Source organism: Leucoraja erinacea, chromosome 32, assembly GCF_028641065.1.
Source record: "Leucoraja erinacea ecotype New England chromosome 32, Leri_hhj_1, whole genome shotgun sequence".
Lineage (NCBI taxonomy): Eukaryota > Metazoa > Chordata > Chondrichthyes > Rajiformes > Rajidae > Leucoraja > Leucoraja erinaceus.
In genome coordinates, this window is record NC_073408.1 from 21,492,475 (window position 1) to 21,515,173 (window position 22,699).

At 44.0% G+C, this 22,699-nt stretch overlaps 1 protein-coding gene across 6 annotated transcripts in view; it reads left to right on the forward strand.

The window, feature by feature from the left end:
• The window catches only part of fli1 (Fli-1 proto-oncogene, ETS transcription factor), a 71,529-nt gene that overhangs the window by 39,398 nt on the left and 9,432 nt on the right, over positions 1 to 22,699 (forward strand). For 5 of the 6 annotated variants that reach the window (XM_055660886.1, XM_055660887.1, XM_055660884.1 and 2 more), the window contains 3 exons: positions 15,396 to 15,458; positions 16,783 to 16,842; positions 19,358 to 19,405. In XM_055660886.1, the coding sequence (XP_055516861.1) occupies positions 15,396 to 15,458; positions 16,783 to 16,842; positions 19,358 to 19,405 (171 nt within the window). The remainder of the gene's footprint in view (positions 1 to 15,395; positions 15,459 to 16,782; positions 16,843 to 19,357; positions 19,406 to 22,699) is intronic. The other variant, XM_055660885.1, reaches the window with a different exon arrangement.

Sequence of the window (22,699 nt, forward strand, 5' to 3'; positions counted from 1 at the left end):
AAGGCGGAAGTATACCGTTAATGGCAAAGATTTTATCAGCGTTAATATAGAGAGGGATCTAAGGGTTCAAGTCCATAGCTCCCTGAAAGTAACTACACAAGTAGACAGAGCGGTGAAGAAGGCTTGTGGTTTGCTTGCCTTCATCGGTTGGGGCATTAGAAAAAGAAACAGTATGTCATATTGTCAACACTGTTAAAGCGAAAATGCAATTCTACATCAAGATGCTCAGCTGCGTGAAGCAGATTACATTGCTTGCTGCAGCCACAGAACAGAATGCTGCTGTGTAGATCTCTGAATGCCACAGAACAACGAATGGTAACTGAAGGAGTCCTTGAGGATTTGAAAAAGCTATGGGGAAAGGTTGAGGGGAATGGGACTAATTGTACAGCTGTTTTTAGAAAATGTCAGCTTGAAAATGTACAAAATCATGAGAGGAATAGATTGGGTAGATGCACAGAGTCTCTTGCTAAGAATAGGGGAATCAAGAATCATAGATTTAAGGTGAGGAGGGGAAGCGTTAATATGGACCCGAGGGGTAACTTTTTCACACAAAGGGTGGTGCGTGTATGAAACAAGTTGCCATAGGAGATAGTTGAGGAAGGCACTATCACAATGTTTCAGAAACATTGAAGAAGGGTCTCGAAGAAGGGTCTCGCCCGGAAACGTCGCCAATTCCTTCTCTCCATAGATGCTGCTTCACGCTCTCTTGCATTTTGTGTCTACAATTTTGCTTTTTGTCCTTTTACACCCAATTTTTTTTAATGTTATATTTTGTATATAAATCCGTGCTTTTTATGTTATTAACTGCCTATTAACTGCCTATGTCCTTACTGTTTTAAATTCTATTTTTGTGTAGATCTGTGTTTTTGTGAAAAGCACTTTAGGTTGCATTCAATTGTGTGAAATGTGCTCTACACGTTATTAGGGTTATTATTATTATGTGACTATGAAAATGAGGATCTGTAAGGACAAACAACTGTGGCAAAAGACAAACGCTGCTGCTGCTTCAGCAGATTGATATCACACCTTTATTGAGAAACTATAGAGAAACAGCATGGAGACAGGCCCTTTGGCCAACAGTCCACTCCGACCAGCAATCGCCCCATACACTAGCACTATCCTGCACCCTAAATTTACAGAAGTCAATTAAGCTACAAACATGTACGTATTTGGAGTGTGGGAGGAATCTGGAGGAAATCCACGCAGTCACAGGGAGAACGTACAAACTCTGTGCAGACAGCAACCGTAGTCAGGATTGGACCCGGGTCCCTGACACTGTTAGGCATCAACTCTATCACAGCTCCACTGTGCTGCCCACGTGAATCAAAAGCAGTACCTCATCTGCATCATAGTATATCCTCACACAGCCTTGCATGTAAGAGTAGAGACTGATTTATACCACAGTACAGTCTTGGACATTGGAGAACAATCTATTTTCGAAGTAACGGCCTCAGTCATATGAAAGAATATCATATTAATAGGTTCACCCATTTTAGCTGTTCTCTTAATATAACAGCAAACTGAGCAATAATAACTCGCAACCTGTGTTTACCACTTTCAGGTTTCATTACAAATTAAATCAAATAATTCATCTTCATTCTTTCTCCATTCTTCGCCAGTTACCTTACAACTAGCTTCTCTAGTTACTAAGCTAGTATCTAGATAGAACCGGTGTTTTTTGGGTGATCGATGGTCAGCATGGACTCAGTGGGCCGAAGGGCCTGATTCTAAGCTGTATCTTTAAAACAAAAAAATACATACATCATCTTCCAGGAAATCCACCCGGGGCAGCACTGTGGCAGAGGTGCTGCCTTACAGTGCTTGAGACCCAGGTTTGATCCTGACTACGGGTGCTGATCTGTACGCAGTTTGTGCGTTCTCCCCATGACCTGCGTTGCTTATCTCTGAGATCGTTGGTTTCCTCCCACACTCTAAAGACGTACAGGTTTGAAGGTCAATTGGCTTGGTAAAAAAATCTAATTGTCCCTAGTGTGTGTAGGATAGTGTTAATATGCGGGGATTGCTGGTCGGTGTGGACTCGGTGGGCCGAAGGGCCTGTTTCCTTGCTGTATCTCTCCATGACTCTGTGATTTAATTGTGAGGGGCTCCGGTTTCTGCCCACAACTCAATGACATGCGGGCTTGTAGGTTAATTGACTGATGTAATTGGGTTTGGGAAATGTTGAACAGGTTAGAACTTTATTCCATGGAGCGCATGAATATGAGGGGTGATCTTATAGAGGTGTATAAGATCAGAAGAGGAACAGATAGGGTAAATGCACAAAGTCTTTTACCCAAAGTAGGTGAATCGAGAACCAGAGGAACCAGGGGAGAAAGAATTAATAGGAACCTGGTAGGTATTTGTAGCAAGCTACTGGAGGAGGTAGTCAAGGCAGGCACTATTGCAACGCTTAAGAAACATTTAGACAGGAACATGGAAAGGAGAGGTTTTGAGGGTTATGGAGCCAAACACAGGAAGGTGAGTCTAGTGCAGATGGAGCATAGACACAAAATGCTGGAGTAACTCAGCGGGACAGGCAGCGTCTCCAGATATAAGGAATGGGTGACGATTTGTGTGGAGAACCTTCTTCAGACTGAGACATGTTGATCTGCGTGGGCAAGCTGGAGGAAAGGTGTCTTTCAACGCTATATGACTCTAGTGTAGGATGAGTGCAAATAGGGGGTTGATGCGTAGGATGAACTCGGTGGGCCGAAGGGTCTGTTCCCATGCTGTAACTTCCCTGCCGAAGAGCATTATTCTCAGTGTGATTTGGATAATATGGACAAGGAGCGGGCAGTGATGCCCAGTGAACGGGCGACCCAGCTCCATCCCGTCCCGTCGCTGCAGGTGCACCCATTGTACCCGCATACACAATGCACACACACTACACTACACTCGCTGCTATTCACCAGCCCTGCGCCTCTACCTGAATACCTGAAAATAAAAGATGCATTACCCGGACAAAGGGCCACCGGTTGGTAGCTATAATGAGATTTTCTTTAAACCCGCGGCGTGTTATTTGTGTGAAAGGGGCGGCTGAACAAATAGTTGATCGGGAGAGGCGAGAGCGTGACTGTGGGACAGGTGGCGCGGCCGACAAAGGCAGAACAATCGGCATCGCTCCTTATTGATACAGTGAGGGCGAGAAAAGTCGGGCATTGTCTCTTTAATTAACAGGAGAGCGTGACTTGTGCTTCTAGTTCCCGAGTCCAGGAGAGGGAAGGAGGGGTGGGGATGGGAGAAGAAGGGAGGGGATGAGAGGGGAGGGGAGAAGAAGGGAGGGGAGAAGAAGGGAGGGGAAGAGAGGGGAGGAGATGGGGGAGAGGAAAGGGGTGGAGAAAGGGAGGAAGGAGGGGGAGAAAGAAAGAAGTGGGGGGTTGAGAGGGGTGGGAAGTGGGGAGGATGGGGGGGGGGGGGAGAGAGGGGGCGGGGTGAGGACAGTGGGTTCACAAGGGTATTGAAACAGCACGCCGCTATCTAATGACTGCACTGAGAACAAACATCTCCCATTAACCTCTCTCCCCCTCCTTCTCGTGGCTTTCAGTAAATGGGAAGTTTGGGTGAAAACCGTGCGTTAGATTTGTCCACAACCCCGTGGCCAGACTTGCCTGGGTTGCGTGCAATGTCCATCGCCGAGTCAATGCCCACTCTGCAGTGAGTGAGAGCGCCGGCCGAGGCTGATGATATTATCACGGCGTGGGCTAAAGTTCAGAGAGACACTATGTTGGAATCCTGATCGAAAAAAAAACACAAAGTGCTGGAGGAACTCAGCGGGTCAGGCGGCACCGGTGGAGGGAATGGATGAAGTCCCTCCCGACCCGAAACGTCGCCTGTCCGCTGCCTCCACAGATGTTACCTGACCCAATGAGTTACCCCAGCACTTTGTGTTTTATTAACGGCGCTACAATTGCTTCTCCGTTCCTGGCCACCAGTTCGCGCAGCGGCCCATGATTTGTGGGTCTAATGCAAACCGGTGCAGATGGTGCCGTTCATAAGTAATAGATTCAGATCCAGGGTCAACCCTCTCTGTGTGTCAGCGAGGATGCTCCTGAACTTCTACAGGTGTACAAGGACAGAGCATACATCATGGTCTGGTTCCCATTCACAACGCAAACGCCCCGGAGCGAAGAAGATTGCAAAAAGTTGTGAACTGCCCAGTCCATCACGGGCACTGACCGCCCCACCATCGAATGCATTTACTGGAATCGCTGCTTCAAAAAATTCACCGCAGGAAACAGGTACAGGAGCCTGAAAACGGCAAGTCCAGGTTCAGGAGCAGCTTCTTTCCTACAGCCATCAGATTAAATGCTGCAACCTCCAAATAAGACGCAGAGGCATTCAATTTAGCCCATTGCACTGTTATTATTTGTTTGTTTTACATATGTGTGTATGTCGATATATATATATATTATTTACATACGAGTTACTCCAGCTTTTTGTGTCTCTCTTCGGTTTTAACCAGCATCTGCAGTTCATTCTTACACACTGTATCGTTTTTAGTTTGGTTTAGAGATACAGCGTGTAAACAGACCCTTTCATGTCGACCAGCGGTCCCCAGCACTATCCTACACACAACAGGGACGGTTTACAGTTTTTTTACCAAGCCAATTAGCCTACACACCTGTACGTCTTTGGAGTGTGGGAGGAAACCGGAGATCCCGGAGAAAATCCATGCAGGTCGCGGGGAGAACGGACGATCTCCGTAGGGAGAGCACCCGTAGTCTGGATCGAACCCGGGTCTCTGGTGCTGCATGGCAGCAACTCTATGCTGCGCCACCATGCCGCCCTAGTCCACCGCTTGCATTAGAGGTTATTAGCTGTTGGGAGAGTTTGGACAATCTTGGAATTGTTTTCTCTTGAATATCTAAGTTTGAGGGAAGACCTGGCAGGAGTTTTCAGGGTAAACAGTCAGAAGGTTTTTCTCTGGGGTGGCAATGCCAAAGCATAGAGGGCATAGCTTTAAGGTTAGAGGGGTAAAGTTTAAAGGAGATGTGTGGGGCAGTTTTGTTTACACAGAAGGTGTTGAGTGCCTGGGGTGATGGTGGAAGCAGATACAATAGTGGGAATTAGGAGACATTAGGATAGGCACAAGATTATTGCAGGGAATCACTTGCAGACAGCGGAGATTAGTTTAACTTTGAATCGGGTTTGGCATGGACATCGTGGGCTGAGGGGCCTGTTCCTGTGCTGTGCCTGCTCCTATGTTCTATGAATCTGGCATTACTGCTGGCAGATTGGGAACTCCACCAACCCCGCAACATCAGGTAGACACAAAAAGCTGGAGTAACTCAGTGGGACAGGCAGCATCTCTGGAGAGAAGGAATGGGTGATGTTTCGGGTTGAGTCCCGTCTTCAGATTGAAGAAAGGTCTCAACCCGAAACATCACCCTTTCCTTCTCTCCAGAGATGGTACCTGTCCCGCTGAGTTACTCCAGTTTTTTATGTCTATCTTCGGATGAAACCAGCATCTGCAGTTCCTTCCTCTGCTACATCAGGTACCTGGCCACCATGGCCATGAGTTTAGTTTATTGATATGTGTACCGAGATAGAGCAAAAAGTTGTTGGTAGGATGATTCCGTTACCTAATAACAGCTGGGAAGAAACTGTCCCTGAATCTGGAGGTGTGCGTTTTCACACTTCTGTACCTTTTGCCCAATGGGAGAGGGGAGTGGCCGGGGTGCAACTTATCCTTGATTATGCTGATGTCCTTGCCGAGGCAGCGTGAGGTGTAAATGGAGTCAATGGAAGGGATAGGTACATTTTGGATTTTTCTGGATAGATAACAATAGGTTCTAGGGATACACTATGATACAATGTGGTAGTGTATATTTGGGATTCTGCGGTCAGTGTCTGAGAGTCTAGGCATAAGGGATCATTATAAGACATAGCCCCATAGCTTCCTAGTGCAGGAATATCACACCATAGGAGATATAAATATACAGAGCATAATTTATGTGGTACGCACAGTCGGATTTAAAGAAATGTTTGTATGGTCTTCAGGCTCAGCAGAGTTTTTTTTGCTGTCTTAAGATACTTCCTCCTGCATTAATATTTAATGGATATCCTGGAGGAATACTTTAAAACATTTACAGTACTGGAACCACTGTGCAGTGTAGAATAATGGTGTTTCAAGATGTATTTGTTACCAGACCTATTGGTCTCATATTGATGTTTCTGTATTTGCCTAGTCAAAGATACCGTTTGAACTTGGATATTATTAAATGGTGGACTATCGTATCTGAGTTTTCAATTCCCAGCAAGAATGGATGAAATGCATGGATAGGGAGCCCCACTGGGTTAAAGTCTGGTTATTTGATCTGATGCATTATTTTTCATTTACTCTATACCTCGGAGGTGAAGAGTAGGCAGTTTTGAGCATCAACATTTATTCTAGGAGGATGTAAAAGGGTTTTCTTCTTAAACTAAGAGGGTCGTTAGATCACTTTGAGATGCTGTTAACAATTCACCAACAAAACACCAAGTCCTGGAGTAACTCAATGGGTCAGGCAGCATCTGTGGAGGAAATGATAACTTGGTCCAAAAAATGGATCCCAACCAGAAATGTATCCATTCCGTCCACAGATGCTGCTTGAATTGCTAAGTTACTCCAGCACTTTATGTTTTGTTCAAGATTCCAGCATCTGCAGTTCCTTGTGTTTCTAACAATTCATTAGGTTTGGCTTAGTATGGTTTATTATTGTGATGTGTATCGAGATTACAGTAAAAAACATTGTTTTGCAAGCTGTCCAGGTAAATTGTCCTTATGTGAGTGCAACAGGTAGTGCAAAAAGAGAAAAATAAACAGTTAACAGTATATAGTTTTACAGCGACAGAGAAAGTGAAGTTAGAAAAAGTGCAACATGGTAGATTGGGAGATGGGAAGTAAATCCTTATTATATGAATGAATTGGTCAAGAGTCCAATAACAATGGGGGAGGGGGGGGAGAACAAAGGGGGACTGGGCGTGGGGTACTTTGTAACTTTGTAAGGGCCCTTTATGTGGTGACTATTGCATACCTTGGGAATGCAAGCAAATGACTTCACTGTGATTTGTTACTTGTGACAATAAAGTATTCATTCATTCATTCAGCGTGGACTCTAGATGCGGTCAATGGGGGAGGACTTGTTTGTGTGATGGAATGGGATGTGTTTCCTGCAGCTTTGGGTAGAGCATGTCCCAAACCAAGCTGTGATGCATCAGTATAGGATGCTGTTTTACGGGGCATCTAAATTGTTAAGTGTAATTTGAGACCTGCTGCATTTCCTTAGTCTATTGAGGAAGTAGAGGGGTTGGTGTGCTTTCATGGTGTCAATGCAATTGGGCCACAATCAAATGTTGGCGATATTTATGCTTTGGAACACAAAGCTTAGTTTGGAGATGCAGCGTGGAAACTGGCCCTTCGGCCCACCGAGTTCGCACTGTCCACGATCACCTGTACACTTGTTCTACCCTACACACTGGGGACAATTTACAGAAGCCAATTAACCCACAAACCTGCACGTCTTTGGAATGTAGGAGGAACTGGAGCACCTGGAGGAAACCCACACGGTCACAGGGAGAACGTACAAACTTGCTACAGACAGCAGCCATAGTCCGGATCAAACTCGGGTCTCCGGCGCTGTAAATTCTACCGCAACGCGACTATCAACATTCTCCACTTTAGCACCATTGATGTAGCGTGGGGCATGTACATCTCAGGTCTCCGATGACTAAACTCCAGTTTTCTCCCCCATCCCAAAGACAAGCAGGTTTGTAGGTTAATTGCCTGCTGTAAAAATGATCCCTAGTGTTTAGAATAGAACAAGTGCACGGGTGATTGCTGCTCAGCGTGGACCTGGTGGGCCGAAGGGCATTGTATCCACGCTATATCTCAAAACCGATATAAACTATACATAGGGTTCAGATGTCAATTTTACTGATGCATGTTATTTATATTCAGGTTCTTAAATAATTTCAAACTCTCTATCGTGATTTGAATCTGCATTTTCTCAGTTATTATTCGACCTGGTTTATTTGTGCAACATTTGACTATTTTAGCTACACTGTCACTCCCATATCAATATCTGGTTTTGATCTGCAATGACCTAGTACATTTCATTTTTTTCATAATCTACATCCTGCACTAACAAAATATCCACACATTGATGTGTTTCTTTGACTGCAGTTTTCATTTTATGTGGCAAAGATAGGCAGAGGCATTGACTGCTGTGAAGAGGAAGGGCAGTGGGTGCTCAGAATAGCTGGATCCTGTTTCTGTGTTTGGTTTGGTTTGAGCCCTTCATCCACAAGGCTGCACCATATGATAATTGTGATGGAGATTGGGGGAGGTGGGGAGAGAGTGAGACAAAGAGAGCTCTGTGCATGAACACACAGCTCAGGAAACACAACTCTTTGGGGATCCTATAAACCACTGGAGCTGGTGAATCAACCCAGTTTGGGGGGACAGGGCTGATGACTTCCCTGGGGCACTTCCCTGAGTGACTTTTGCCCGAATTAAGGATTATTCTGTTAAATATCACAAAGTGACACTATTCATTTTAAACCTAATGTCAGTAACTAATAAAACAAGCCAAAGCATATTAAAACAAACGACCTGTAGCTTTCCTCTTTCCAAGCAAGATTTACTAGATAGCAAGCATTTGGTGAATTAAATAGAGTTTAGATATCTGTTTTCAATTGTTGAATCTCACTGAGATCATTGATTGAAAATTGTTTGCTTAGGCTCAAACGCATTCTTTTCTATATGACTTTCTTGTGCAAGAGAGTTTGGGGAGGTTTATTAATCTGGAAGCACCTCAACTTCCAAATGTTTCCTTTTTGTGTTGTAATAAATCATCTGATTCCTTTCAGGCAAAAGTAAACAAAATGCAAGTCAACGGTGGGGAAAAATGCAGAAAGGATTTTTTAAATTATGTTTCTCTGGGCTGGTTGAGGGTTTGTGTACAAGCTCAGTGATTGTAAAATTATAGCACTGTGCACTCTTAACATGCTTACAGTGAAATCATTAACTTCTGGCCCACTTCCTAGGTCCTGTTTGTGTGTTATTTCTTGCAGTCTGGCTACCAAGTAATTACTTAAATCCACGATCCCGCCTTGACATGGCCTGCATTTAAAATTCTCAGACAAATTTAAGCTGTCATGTTTTAAATATTACCCCGTCTCAGTTCAATTTTACTTTTCCTCATCCAATCATATTTTGAAATGACATTGTTTGCTTTGGAGAGCTGCGAAACATTCCAGACCTTTTTATATCTACATATCCTTAAACCTTTATATTTGGAAAAATGCTGCAACATTTGCAAATAATTGTGTAGTTATTTCAAATACAAGGAACAATAGATGTAGTGTGTATAATTGATTAAAAAAGCGAAGGTAGAATAGTGTGCAGTATTATTTTACTGGCTGCTAGATTGGTGCTAAATACCAAGGCTCATAGGATTATACAACGCAGAAGACACTGTTTTGTCCAATGCGATCATACCATATGGGGGCACTGTGGTGCAGGCTATAGTTGCTGCCTTGCAGTGCCCAAGACCCGGGTTCGATCCGATGCTGTCCAGACGGAGTTTTTACATTCTCCCTGTGACCCGCGTGGGTTTTCTCCGAGATCTTCGGTTTCCTCCCACACTCCAAAGACATACAGGCTTGTAGGTTAATTGGCTTGGGTTTGTATACTTGGTTTAAGTGTAAACTGTTTCTAGTGTGTGTAGGCTTATGTTAATGTGCGGGGAATGCTGGTCAGTGTGGACTCGATGGGCCGAAGGGCCTGTTTCAGTGCTGTATCTCTAAACTAAACTAAACTGAACCAGCTTCTACTTTGCTTGGGCAGCTTTCAATCCAGCGGTAAATGTTTTGATTTCTCTAACTTCAAGTAACCCTTGCTTTTCCTCTCTCTCTCCATCCCTCCATCACCCCAGTTCTCTTACTAGTTTCACTGTCCTCCTGATTAATTTTATTGATTGTATGCCTCGTTGTCACCTTCCCCTCAGTCATCAATGAACCATTGTAAATTTCCTTGATCATCATCTGCTTTGATCTGGCATTTTAAAACCTTGCATTCTCTTTGTGCCCTTCCCTATCTCCAGTTTCTCTTTCTTCAGTCTGAAGAAGGGTCTTGACCCGAAACGTCACCCAATCCTTCTCTCCAGAGATGCTGCCTGACCTGCTGAGTTGCTCCAGCATTTTGTGTCCACTCTAATTAACCAAACTCCCCTTGACTTTCTGCAAAGCCTTGCAAATTTTTCCTTTTCCTGTTACAACCCCAAATCGTTTTAAAAATTACTCCGGAATCTGCTTCCACTTTCCTTGCAGGAAATGCATTCCAGAACAACAAATAGTGGGGAATGAGAAATATCAGCACCCTTCAATCCACTTTCAATGTTTATGATATTTCATGTCACTTTTCATTCAACGGATGGGATTACTTTGTCTCGGTATATATTAATAGCTAATACCTTATGTGCAGCTTGGATGAAAATGCTGAGAATTTACTAACACAAGGCAGCGGAGCAAAAACAGCATCTAAGCATCAACTGCCTGAGGGTTGTGTATCTTATTTATTTTACGGGTAGCCATGTGAATGACAGCATATATCGCAGATTTATCCATCTACTAGCCAATATTTCCATTCATCACCTTCCTTGCCATCATTCCTACTTAATTAAAAACGCAATCTGCGTGTAGAATGTAGAATATAATGTTACAGGGAAAGCCCCGATAAAAAAATGTCGAAGGGATGTCCAAGTGGATCAGGAATTCACTCTTAGCATTCGATGGGTATATTCAAGAGTCTGATAAGACGCTGTCCTTCAATCAAACTTTTCAAACTTTTTTCACACAGAGAGTGGTGAATCTCTGGAACTCTCTGCCACAGAGGGTAGTTGAGGCCAGTTCATTGGCTATATTTAAGAGGGAGTTAGATGTGGCCCTTGCGGCAAAAACAGGAAAGCAGACTATTATCTAAATGGTGGCCGATTGGGAAAGGGGGAGATGCAGCGAGACCTGGGTGTCATGGTACACCAGCCATTGAAGGTAGGCATGCAGGTGCAGCAGGCAGTAAAGAAAGCGAATGGTATGTTAGCTTTCATTGCAAAAGGATTTGAGTATAGGAGCAGAGAGGTTCTACTGCAGTTGTACAGGGTCTTGGTGAGACCACACCTGGAGTATTGCGTACAGTTTTGGTCTCCAAATCTGAGGAAGGACATTATTGCCATAGAGGGAGTGCAGAGACGGTTCACCAGACTGATTCCTGGGATGTCAGGACTGTCTTATGAAGAAAGACTGGATAGACTTGGTTTATACTCTCTAGAATTTAGGAGATTGAGAGGGGATCTTATAGAAACTTACAAAATTCTTAAGGGGTTGGACAGGCTAGATGCAGGAAAACTGTTTCCCGATGTTAGGGGAGTCCAGGACAAGGGGTCACAGCTTAAGGATAAAGGGGAAATCCTTTAAAACCGAGATGAGAAGAACTTTTTTTTCACACAGAGAGTGGTGAATCTCTGGAACTCTCTGCCACAGAGGGTAGTTGAGGCCAGTTCATTGGCTATATTTAAGAGGGAGTTAGATGTGGCCCTTGTGGCTAAGGGGATCAGGGGGTATGGAGAGAAGGCAGGTACGGGATACTGAGTTGGATGATCAGCCATGATCATATTGAATGGCGGTGCAGGCTCGAAGGGCCGAATGGCCTACTCCTGCACCTAATTTCTATGTTTCTATGTTTCTAATCAGGTGGTACGTGCTTTCAAACATTTAAATCTTCTGCCTGATGGAAAAGGGGAGAAGAGAGAATGAGTCTGAGTGGTCCTTCATAATGTTGACGGCTTCCTGAAGCAGCATGAAGTGTAGATGGTTCCCTGGGGTGGACGGCTGTTTGTGTGATTATAGTTTTGTTTCGAAATACAGTGTGGAAACAGAGTTTGCAACGACCAGCGATCCCCGCACACTAACACTATCGTACACACACTACTCGGGACAATTTTACATTTGCACCAAGCCAATTAACCTACAAACCTGTACGTCTTTGGAGTGTGGGAGGAAAGCGAAGATCGTGGAGAAAACCCATACAGCTCATGGGAGATGGTACCAACTCTGTACCGACAAGCACCCATAGCAAGGGTTGAACCTGAGTCTCTGGCGCTGTAAGGCAGTTGCCTACCGCTATGACATCGTGATGCGACCTTGGGCAGATCATGCCATTGTGATGCCAACCCAAGCTGTGGTACATGGGCAGGATGCTTTCTCCAATGACTTGCATTCGGTACAAGTCATTGGGGACATGTTGGATTTCCTTAGTCTTCTGAAGAAGTAAAGGCTTTGGTGGGCTTTCCTGGTCATAGTGCAAATGTGGTTGGATGAGGTCAAATTGTTTGTGATATTTGCATGTAGGAACTCAAATGTGTGGACCATCTCCACTATCCGGGTGCTTCCATTCCTCCCAAGAAGAGCCGGTTTGCAGGTTAACACAAAATGCTGGAGTAACTCAGCGGGTGAGGCAGCATCTCTGGAGGGAAGGATTCGGTGATGTTTCAGGCCGAAACCCTTCTTCAGTTCTTTCTTGCACTGGTGTGTAGGTTTGGTACAAATTGTAAATTGCTCCTAGTGTGTGGGATAGTGTCAGTGTACAGGGTGATTGATGGTCAGCACAGATTCAGTGGGTCAAAGGGCCTGTTTCTGCACAGTATCTCTAAAGTCTAGTGTAACATTTATAAAGATTGATCAGTGGCATATTAAACACTCTTAACAGCATCTCAATATTTGTCGGGAGCCTTCAGTCAGGGAGTGTTAAGCCTAGCTGTTACTGAAGTCTCATTGTACCTCACAGCCTGACCACTGGGATGGGAAAGTCCAGGATAAGTACGTAAAATGTACGTAGCGGGTACGTCGGAGGTCGTGGACGTCTCGTAGCGGCTCGTAACGCTAACGGCAGGTACTCGGGAAAGCTCGTGAAACTCCTGAAGTTTTTTTCAACACTGTGAAAAATTTCCAAGAGTAAAAAAAATACTTGTGATGAAGTACCAGGAGTTTGATTTTTTTTTAAAAACTCGGGAGAGCTCTTGGGTGAACTCGCATCATGGGACAGGGGCTTAATGCATTTGTGCAAGATTGGAGGAGTTGTGGGGAGAGCCGGTGACGAGAACATCTGGCTGTTTGCTGGATCTGCGAATGCCACAGTTAATCGTTGAATCGTTCCTTTGAGGGACAACCTTGTTACTGAGTCTCAGCCAACTAGAACTCAGATGAACTGAGCCAACAGGGTGCGTGGGAGCTCAGTGAGTGATGGGACCAACCAGGCAGCTCCTGAGCCCACGGGATTGAACGAGAAGAACAGAGAATGATGGAAGTCAAATTACATTCAAATCAGGACCAAGTGAGGAATACATTGGGGGAAGAGAGGGAACGGGATAAGAAAAGTTAAGAAAATAGATTAAAATTTTAAATTTTACATCCAAAATAATCGTTAACCACAATTCACAACATGCAGGACTCACGAGCTCCTTGAATTTATGGGTTAGTTGGATGATATTAATCATGTTAGTTGAGCCCATTCTGTAATATTTCATGATCCCACAAATTGCAGCAGCATAGAGCCATAGTGGAAACAGACCCTTCAGCCCAACTTGCCCACACTGGCTGACATGTCCTAGTCACACTAGTCCCACCAGCCTGCATTATTCCTCCAAACCTGTCCTATCTATGTACCTGTCTGAAGAAGGGTTTCGACCCAAAACGTTACCTATTTCCTTTGCTCCTGCCTCACCCGCTGAGTTTCTCCAGCATTTTTGTCTACCTATGTATCTGTCTAACTGTTTCTTAAACGCTGCGATAATCCTTGCCTCAACTATCTCCTCCGACAGCTTTGGTGCAGACTTGGTGGGCCGAAGGGCCTGTTTCCGCTCTGTATCTCTAAAGTGCAGTCTAAACCAGACATTGGCACATGCAGGTTACCGCTATTCACACATCGTTGTATTACACCAGACTAATCACTGTTTGTTTTTGCACCAGATTAACTGTTCACTGATAAATGAACAAAACCGTTCCATTCAAATCCATAAAAGTCTGAGTCACGTCAGCTGATTGCACTGGTGCCTGGGACAAGCAGACAGTGTATTTGGGAACAGACACTGCCAGTGTTGCTCTGTCGTGGAAGTTCACCGTGTGTTAATGGCAGAATTAATTTTAAATGTTGCATCTATCGAATCAATTTCAAAACGTTGGCTATTTATTTGACAACCAATAGAACATAGAACGATGCAGCATAGGTACCAGCACGTCAGCCCACAATTTGTGCCAAGTTATAAAAATCTCTTCTGCTTGCACCCGATCCATATCTCTCCATTCCCCGTCGGTCCATGTGTTCTTAAGTTCGTAAGTTATAGGAGCAGAAGTAGTTCATTCAGCCTCTGTACATTCAAGTCTACTCCGCCATTCAATCATGGCTGATCTATCTTTCCCTCTCAACCCCATTCTTCTGCTTTCTCCCCATAACCTCCGACACCCTTACTAATCAGGAATCCGTCAATCGCTCTCTTAAAAATGTTCATTGACTCCAGAAGCCGCATGTGACAATGAATTCCACAGATTCACCATCCTCGGACTAAAGAAATTCCTCCTTATCTCCTTTCGAAAGGTATGGCCTTTTATTCTGAGGCTTCTGGTCCTCGACTCTCCCACTAGTGGAAACATCCTCTCCACATCCACACTATCCAGGCAGTTTCAGTGAGGTCACCCCTCATCCTTCTAAATTCCAGCGAGCACAGGCCCAGTGCCATCAAACTCTCATCATATGTTAACCCAATCATTACTGGGATCATTCTCGTAAACCATCTCTGGATCCTCTCCAATGCCAGCACATCCTTTCTCAGATATGGAGCCAAAAACTGTCAAATGTCCTTGTTTAAATGTCTCTTAAAGACCACTATCACATCTGCCCTGGCACCGACCACTTTCTGAGTACCACACAACTTGTCCAGCACACCTCCTTTAAACGTTGCCCCAGTGAAGTGTAGAAACTTCACCAGTTCCATTCCGAGGAACCTCTCAAATCATAAATCTAATAAATGATCAGCTGGTCTGAAGAAGGGTCTCAACCCAAAATATTACCTACTCGTTTTCTCCAGAGACGCTGCCTGACCCGCTGAGTGACTCCAGCATTTTTGTGTCTGAATGATCAGCTAAACCATTTTAGTGATGTTGTGGCTGACCAGATCGTGAATCTGGTTTGTTAAAGTCCTGCTCAAACAGCTAGGATTGTTTCCTATTGATGAGTCTGGAAAGTTAAGTGAAGCAGTGATTTCTTGGATTGTGTAGTGCCTTTGGAACAGGCCTGGGATTATCAGGATTCATAATTTGCCATTTGGCTCATCGATATATCCCATTTTTAAATTGTTTTCCAGATCCATTGTACGACACTGTCCGGAGATCCGGATGGGGCAATAATATAAACAACGTGACAAAAAGTAAGTACATTTAAATATCTTTTAAACCTCAAAGATTGACAAAATCAACAACGAACGCAACACAGAACAGACCATTCATTTGCAGGACTCGCGGGACTGAGCTATAGAGAGAGGTCGTGCAGGCTAAGACTTTATTCCTGGAACACAGGAGGTTGAGGGGTGATCTTAGAAAAGTGCGTAAAATCACGAGGGGAATGGATAGTGTAAATGCACAGAGTATTTTACCCAGGGGAGGGGAGTCAAGCAGCAGAGGACATAGGTTTAAGGTAAGAGATTTAATAGGAATCTGAGGGACAACATTTTCACACAGAGGGTGGTGGGTGTATGGAATGAGCTGCCAGAGGAGGTGGTCGAGCCAGGTCAGTATAACAGCATATCAAAGAACATTTGGACAGGTACATGGATAGGAAATGTTTAGAGGTATGTGCCAAATGTGGGCAAATGGGACTAACTTGGATGCAACATCTTGGTCGGCATGAACAAGTTGGGCCGAAGGGCCTCTTTCCGTGTTGTATGACTCTATCATTGTAAAATGGAGCTTGGTTAATGAATGCACGTTGTTAGAAGAGAGAGATGATCATTAGGTATGTATAGAAAGAAGGTAGGTGCAGGAGTAGGCCATTCGGCCCTTCCAGCAAGCACCGCCACTGGAGATGAGTTTTTTCACACCTCGATACCTTTTTCCTGATGGGAGAGGGGAGAACTTATTCCACGTTTGACCACCCTCGGTGCAGGTAAATATTCCTCATGAGAGGAATAGATCGGGTAGATGAACAGAGTCTCTTTCCCAGAGTGGGTGAAACGAGGACCAGAGGACATAGGTTTAAGGTGAAGGGGGAAAGATTTATCAGAAATCTGAGGGGTAAACTTTACACACAAAGGGTGATGGGTGTATGGAACGAGCTGTCCGAGGAGGTATTTGAGCCTGGGACTATCCCAAGGTTTAAGAAACAGTTAGATAGGACAGGTTTGGAAGGATATGGGCCAAATGCTGGCAGGTGGGACAAGTGTAGCTGAGACAGGTTACACAAAAAAGCTGGAGAAACTCAGCGGGTGCAGCAGCATCCATGGAGCGAAGGAAATAGGCAACGTTTCGGGCCGAAACCCTTCTTCAGACATGTAGCTGAGACATGTTGGCTGGTGTGGGCAAGTTTGGCCGAAGGACCTGTTTCCATGTTGTATCACACTATGGCTCTGCGACTTCTGCAGATTGGTTCAGTCTCTGGTCTTGTGCTGGGCCATCAGTGACCTGGGTGTCACAAGGATGTGATCCTGATCCCATTGTTACAGCAGGATAAAGTTTACTTATCAATCTCTTTTTCAGCTTCACCTGGAGCAACCCAGAGTGTGAATAAAAGTGCAGAGCAACCACGCCCCCAACCAGGTAATAGTGAGGAGCAAAATAGAGAACTTGAGCGATTTACAGATTTAAAAAAGACACAAAGTGCTGGAGTAACTCAGCGGGTCAGGCAGCATCTCTGGAGATCATGGGTGGGTGCTGCCTTGGGTCGGGACTCTTCAGACTGATTACAGAGGGTGGGAGTGGGGGTGGGGATAAGAAAGATGAGAGGAGGGGCAGGAAAAAGAGTACAAAACCTAGCCAGGTAATATGTGAACACAGACGACGAGGAGGGTGGTTTGACATAGGAAGGAGCTGCAGATATTGGATTACACCGAAGATGAATACAAAACGTTGGAGCAACTCAGCGGGTCGGGCAGCATCTCTGGAGAAAATGAACAGGTGACGTTTCAGGTCGAGACCCTTCTTCACACTGAGAGTTAGGGGAAAGGGAAACAAGAGATATAGATGGTGATATATAGAAAGAGATATAAAACATATGAATGAAAAATATACAAACAAGTAACGATGATAAAGGAGATGGCCCATTGCTAGCTGTGGGCTAGGTGAAAGCGAGTTACAACGAGACTCAACAATCTGTGGAGAAAAGGAATAGGTGACATTTCAGGTCATGTCTGAAGAAGGGTTTCGACCCAAAACGCCACCTATCCTTTTCTTCAAAAATGCTGTCTGACCTAGAGTTACTCCAGCTATTTGTGTCTATCAAGGGTTTTTCGACAGTGGTTTATAGATAGTTGTATAGATAGTTGGATAGATAACTCAACGGTTTACACATAGTTGCATTGATATAGGAATAGACGATATACAAATGGGATACAGATGAATAAAGTTTATTCCTTAAGTATTTTGTAATATCATTCTTCCTTAACAACTCTCTTAGAGCTTGCAGTTGGTAAGGCTTCTGGTGTCATGCCCAAATGGTCAAAATAATGGGAAATGAAATACAAATGCAGTAACTAATCCAACTCCAGTGATATTTCTCAATGGAGACACAAGGAACTGCAGGTGCTGGAATCTCTAGCATGGTGCTCGAGTAACTCACCGGGTCAGGCAGCATCTGTGGAGGAATATACAGGTGATGTTTTGGGTCGGGATGCTTCTTCAAAATGGGGTTATTGGGTAGCAGTCAGCACCCGGAACTCCAGCTGATTTAACCCCTATAACAATCATCATTAATGGCCTCTTCAACTGTCGTTAGATGGTGTCGCTGCTACGATCAGTTTACAATGGAAAGATATGAAAATGATCAGGGTGTTTCCTTAACATTTACTTCAAAAGTTTCCTTGGACCTATGAGATTGTCATCTTAGAGGGTGGCACAGTGGTGCAGCGGTAGAGTTGCTGCCTTACAGTGCCAGAGACCTGGGCTCGATCCTGTCTATGGGTGCTGTCTGTACGGACTTTGTAAGTTCTGCCTGTGACCGCGTGGGTTTCCCTTGGGTGCTCCGCTTTCCTCCCACACCCCAAAGACGTACAGGTTTGTCGGCTATTTGGCTTCGGTAAAATTGTAAATTGTCCCTAGTGTGTGTGTAGAATAGTGTTAGTGTGCGGGGAACGTTGGTCAGCACGGACTCGGTGGACAGAGGGCCTGTTTCCACTCTCTATCTCTGAACTAAACTAAACTAGAGTTCATTGGAAGCCCCCACATATACTGAGACTGGAACAGAGCTGATTTAGCTATGAAATCAGTTAAATAGTGGATCTGTGTGTAGGAAAGAACTGCAGATGCTGGTTTATACCAACGGTAGACACAAAATGCTGGAGTAACTCAGTGGGACAGGCAACATTTTTGTAGAAAAAGGATTGTCTCTATGTTCATATATTTGGGATTATTTCATGCAGGCATGTGGATGTTAAGATTTAAGTATTAAAGGAAAAATAAAAGTTCAATTCACCGGTATTCCCTTTGTGAATGGCCCAGTGACTCGTCGTGAAAAACAGACGGGATGTTTCACACTGGCTAGGTAAATACTCTGGGTAGGGTCAATTTCTCTCCAGCCTAATTAACACAAGCGAGTGCACCTTCTCAGTCAGTGCGTGGGGGAGAAGGAACAGAAGGCAGAAATGAGTGAAAGGAGGTTTGATGTACGCAATTTTACCGTATTTATTACCCGAGGGTGGCATGGTGGCGCAGCGGTAGAGTTGCTGGTCAACAGCGCCAGAGACCCGGGTTCGATCCTGACTACGGGCGCTGTCTGTATGGAGTTTGTACATTCTCCCTGTGACCATGTGGGTTTTCTCCAGGAGTTCCGGTTTTCACTCACGCTCCAAAGACGTACAGGTTTGTAAGTTAATAGGCCTGGTAAAATTGGTATGGGGTGATCCATAATCGGTGTGAACTCATTGGGACGAAGAGCCTGTTTTCATGCTCAATCACTAAACTTAAATAAACCAAACTAAACTAAACTAAACTCTTTCTATTTAGCTGCTTGGTTATTATGGAATTCCAGCATTTAAAGTGAATTTTCTTTTAATTTAAATCCATTTTTATTTAGTTTACCATTCTGGTGAATACTGAGGAGAGTGCTTCTGTATTTCAGATCCTTATCAAATTCTAGGACCAACCAGCAGCCGGTTAGCCAATCCAGGTAAGATTCTGAATCGATCAGAGAGACTCCCGTTACCAACAATATGCATGATTGTACGCTGTGTGTACTGGAGTTATGTGCAAAAAATCAATTTAGTAATTTCATTACTGGGCGGTATGGTGGCACAGCGGTAGTTACTGCCTCACAGCACCAGAGACCAGGTTTCGATCCTGACTATGGGTGCTGTCTGTACGGAGTTTGTACGTTCTCCCCCTTGACGTGCGTGAGATCTTGGGTTTCCTCCCACACTCCAAAAACATACAGGTTTGTAGGTTAATTGGCTCAGTATAATCGTAAATTGTCCCTGGTGTGTGTTGCATAGTGTTAGTGTGTGTGTGGTGATCGCTGGTGGTTGGCACAAACTTGATGGGCTGAAGGGCCTGTTTCCTCACTGCATCTCTCAACTAAACTAAACTAAAGTACTGGAGCAAAGACGGTTCCATGTCTAAAAAGGCACAGGCCGGCCTATTTGCTATAACTGTCAAAATAATCAGGAGAATATTCCAAAGCACTGGACATTTTGGAATAATAAATTTGGAATAATATTTGTTTAAGAAGGAACTGCAAATGCTGGAAAATCTAAGGTGGACAAAAGTGCTGGAGAAACTCAGCGGGTGCAGCAGCATCTATGGAGCGAAGGAAATAGGCAACTTTTCGGGCCAAAACCCTTCTTCAGACTGATGAAGGGTTTTGCCCAAAATGTTGCCTATTTACTTCGCTCCATAGATGCTGCTGCACCCGCTGAGTTTCTCCAGCACTTTTGTCTACCTTGGAATAATAATTCCCAGTCCTTTTTAGATGCGCTTTGCAGAGTAATGTCGAAAATATTTTTGGAATATGGTTATGGGGAAGTTTAATAACACCAAACTGAAAAATGTTTTGCAAACTGAAAAGGCATTTATTTCAAAGATTTCTCGGAATTTCTCCAGTCCTTGCAGCATGCAATGTAGCACAGAATAGAATATTGCAGCCTTATTGCAATATATTACCATGTGATGCAGTGTAGCATCTACGGAGAGAAGGAATAGGTGATGTTTCGGGTCGAGACCCTTCTTCAGACTCTTTGGTCTCGACCCGAAACGTTGCCTATTACTTCTCTCTATAGATGCTGCCTTACCCGCTGAGTTCCTCCAGCACTTTTGTCTACCTTCGAGTTTTCCAGCATCTGCAGTTCTTTCTTAAACAGTTTAATATATTAGTTTAGTTTAGAGATGCAGCGCGGAAACAGGCCCTTCAGTCCACAGAGTCCACATCGACCAGCGATCCCCGCACATTAACGCTACCCTAGACGTATTAGGGACATTTGACATTTATACCAAGTCAATTAACCTACAAACCGATTAACCAAAAACGTCTTTGGAGTGTGGGAGGAAATCAAAGATCTCGGGGAAAACCCACACAGTCACGGGGTACAAGCTCTGTATAGACAGCACCTGTAGTCGGGATCGAACCTGGGTCTCCTGTGCTGTAAGAGCTGTAAGGCAGCATCTCTACCTCTGCACCACCGTGTCGCTCATTCCATGACATGGAATGCTGCAGTACAGGAGAGGTATTATGGCTCATCATGTCCGTGTTGGATCTTTGAACGACGTATTTAATTTATTCCATGTGCTCTTTCCGTTATCTCTGCAATTTTCATCCTTTTCAAATATATAAAACATTTCCTTTTGAAAATTACAATAAGATCTAATTCCATTATTCTTTTATAATCCAGTGTTCAGATTAACAAAAATCACTGCTTTAAAAAATTATTCTCTTCATCTTCTACATATTATTTTCTATCAGAATAATGAAATGCCTGGATAGAGTGGATGTGGAGAGGTGTTTCCACTAGTGGGAGAGTAGGCCATAGTCTCAGAATTAAAGGATGTTCCTTTCAGAAGGAGATGAGGTGGATTTTCTTTAGTCAGAGGGTGGTGAATTTGTGGAATCCCTTGCCACAGAAGGTTGTGGAGGCCAAGTCAATGGATATTTTTAAGGCAGAGTTAGATAGATTCTTGATTAATAAAGGTGTGTGGGGTTATGTGGAGAAGGCGGGAGAATGGAGTTGAGAGGAGAAGATAGATCATCCATGATTGAATGGTGGAGTAGACTTGATGGGCCGGATGGCCTAATTCTGCTCCCATCACTGATGATCTTATGAATCTACATTCTGGTTGTTTTGATGGCTACCTAACCTGGGTCCTATGGTTATGTGCTGTAAATGCCAGTATCATATTTGCCTCCAGGCACTCACCACTGTGTAAAAGTTGCCCTGCGCATCTCTTTTAAACTTTGCCACTCACACCTTAAGCTATACCCTCTGGTATTTTGTTTTTCCATCCTGTGAAAAACTTTCTGATTGCCAACGCCATCTATGTCTTCCATAATTTTAAATACTTTATTCATCAGGTCTCCTCACAACCTCCGGCATCCCAGTTAAATCAATTCAAGTGTCTCCAATCTCTCCCTGTATCTTATACCCCCAAATCCAGACAACATTCTGTAAACCTCCTCTGCTCATTTTCCAAAGCCTTTATATTCTTCCTGTAATGGGGCGACATGAAATGCAGGTAATATTCCAAACGTGGCCTAACCAAAGTCCTATGAATCACCATCATGACATCCTGACTCTTATACGCCATGCCCTGACCTATGAAGGCATGCTTACTGTATCACGTCTTTACCTCTTAATCCGTCATGCCTCCACCCAACTTCAACACCCTCCAAAAGCTCTGCATGCTCCATTTGTAGCCTCTCGGGGACCTCTGATGTTCTTTGCTCCAGCTATATTATGAAGCACCTCAACTCTATGTACCTCAACCTCCATTCCCTCGTTTTAAGAAGGTCCCAAAAATCATTTCTGTAACCAAATTTCCACTGTCGGTTTTGTTGTTAATTGTTCCTGTGCAGAATCTTAGAATTTTTCTTCGATATAAAAGACGATATTTAATGATCAGAAGAAGTCGCCTATTCCTTCGCTCCATAGATGCTGCCTCACCCACTGAGTTTCTCCAGCATTTTTGTCTACCCTCGATTTTTCCAGCATCTGCAGTTCTTTCTTAACCATTTAATGATAAGTGGTGGTTTATGTTTGGTATGGGTTGATAAGTGCCGTATTTTAGAATCCCCCAAATTTATACTATTTTGCTGTTAGTCTGTTCAATATTTATGTGTTGTATTTAAGTATAGAGTACATTCCAGGCTTTAGTGTATTGCAGCTTGATACTCTATGAAAGATTTTTAAAGAGGTCCAGTTTAATATATTGTGTAAATGTGCTGTAAGTAAAGGGGCAGTGAGTTATGCTTTAGTAG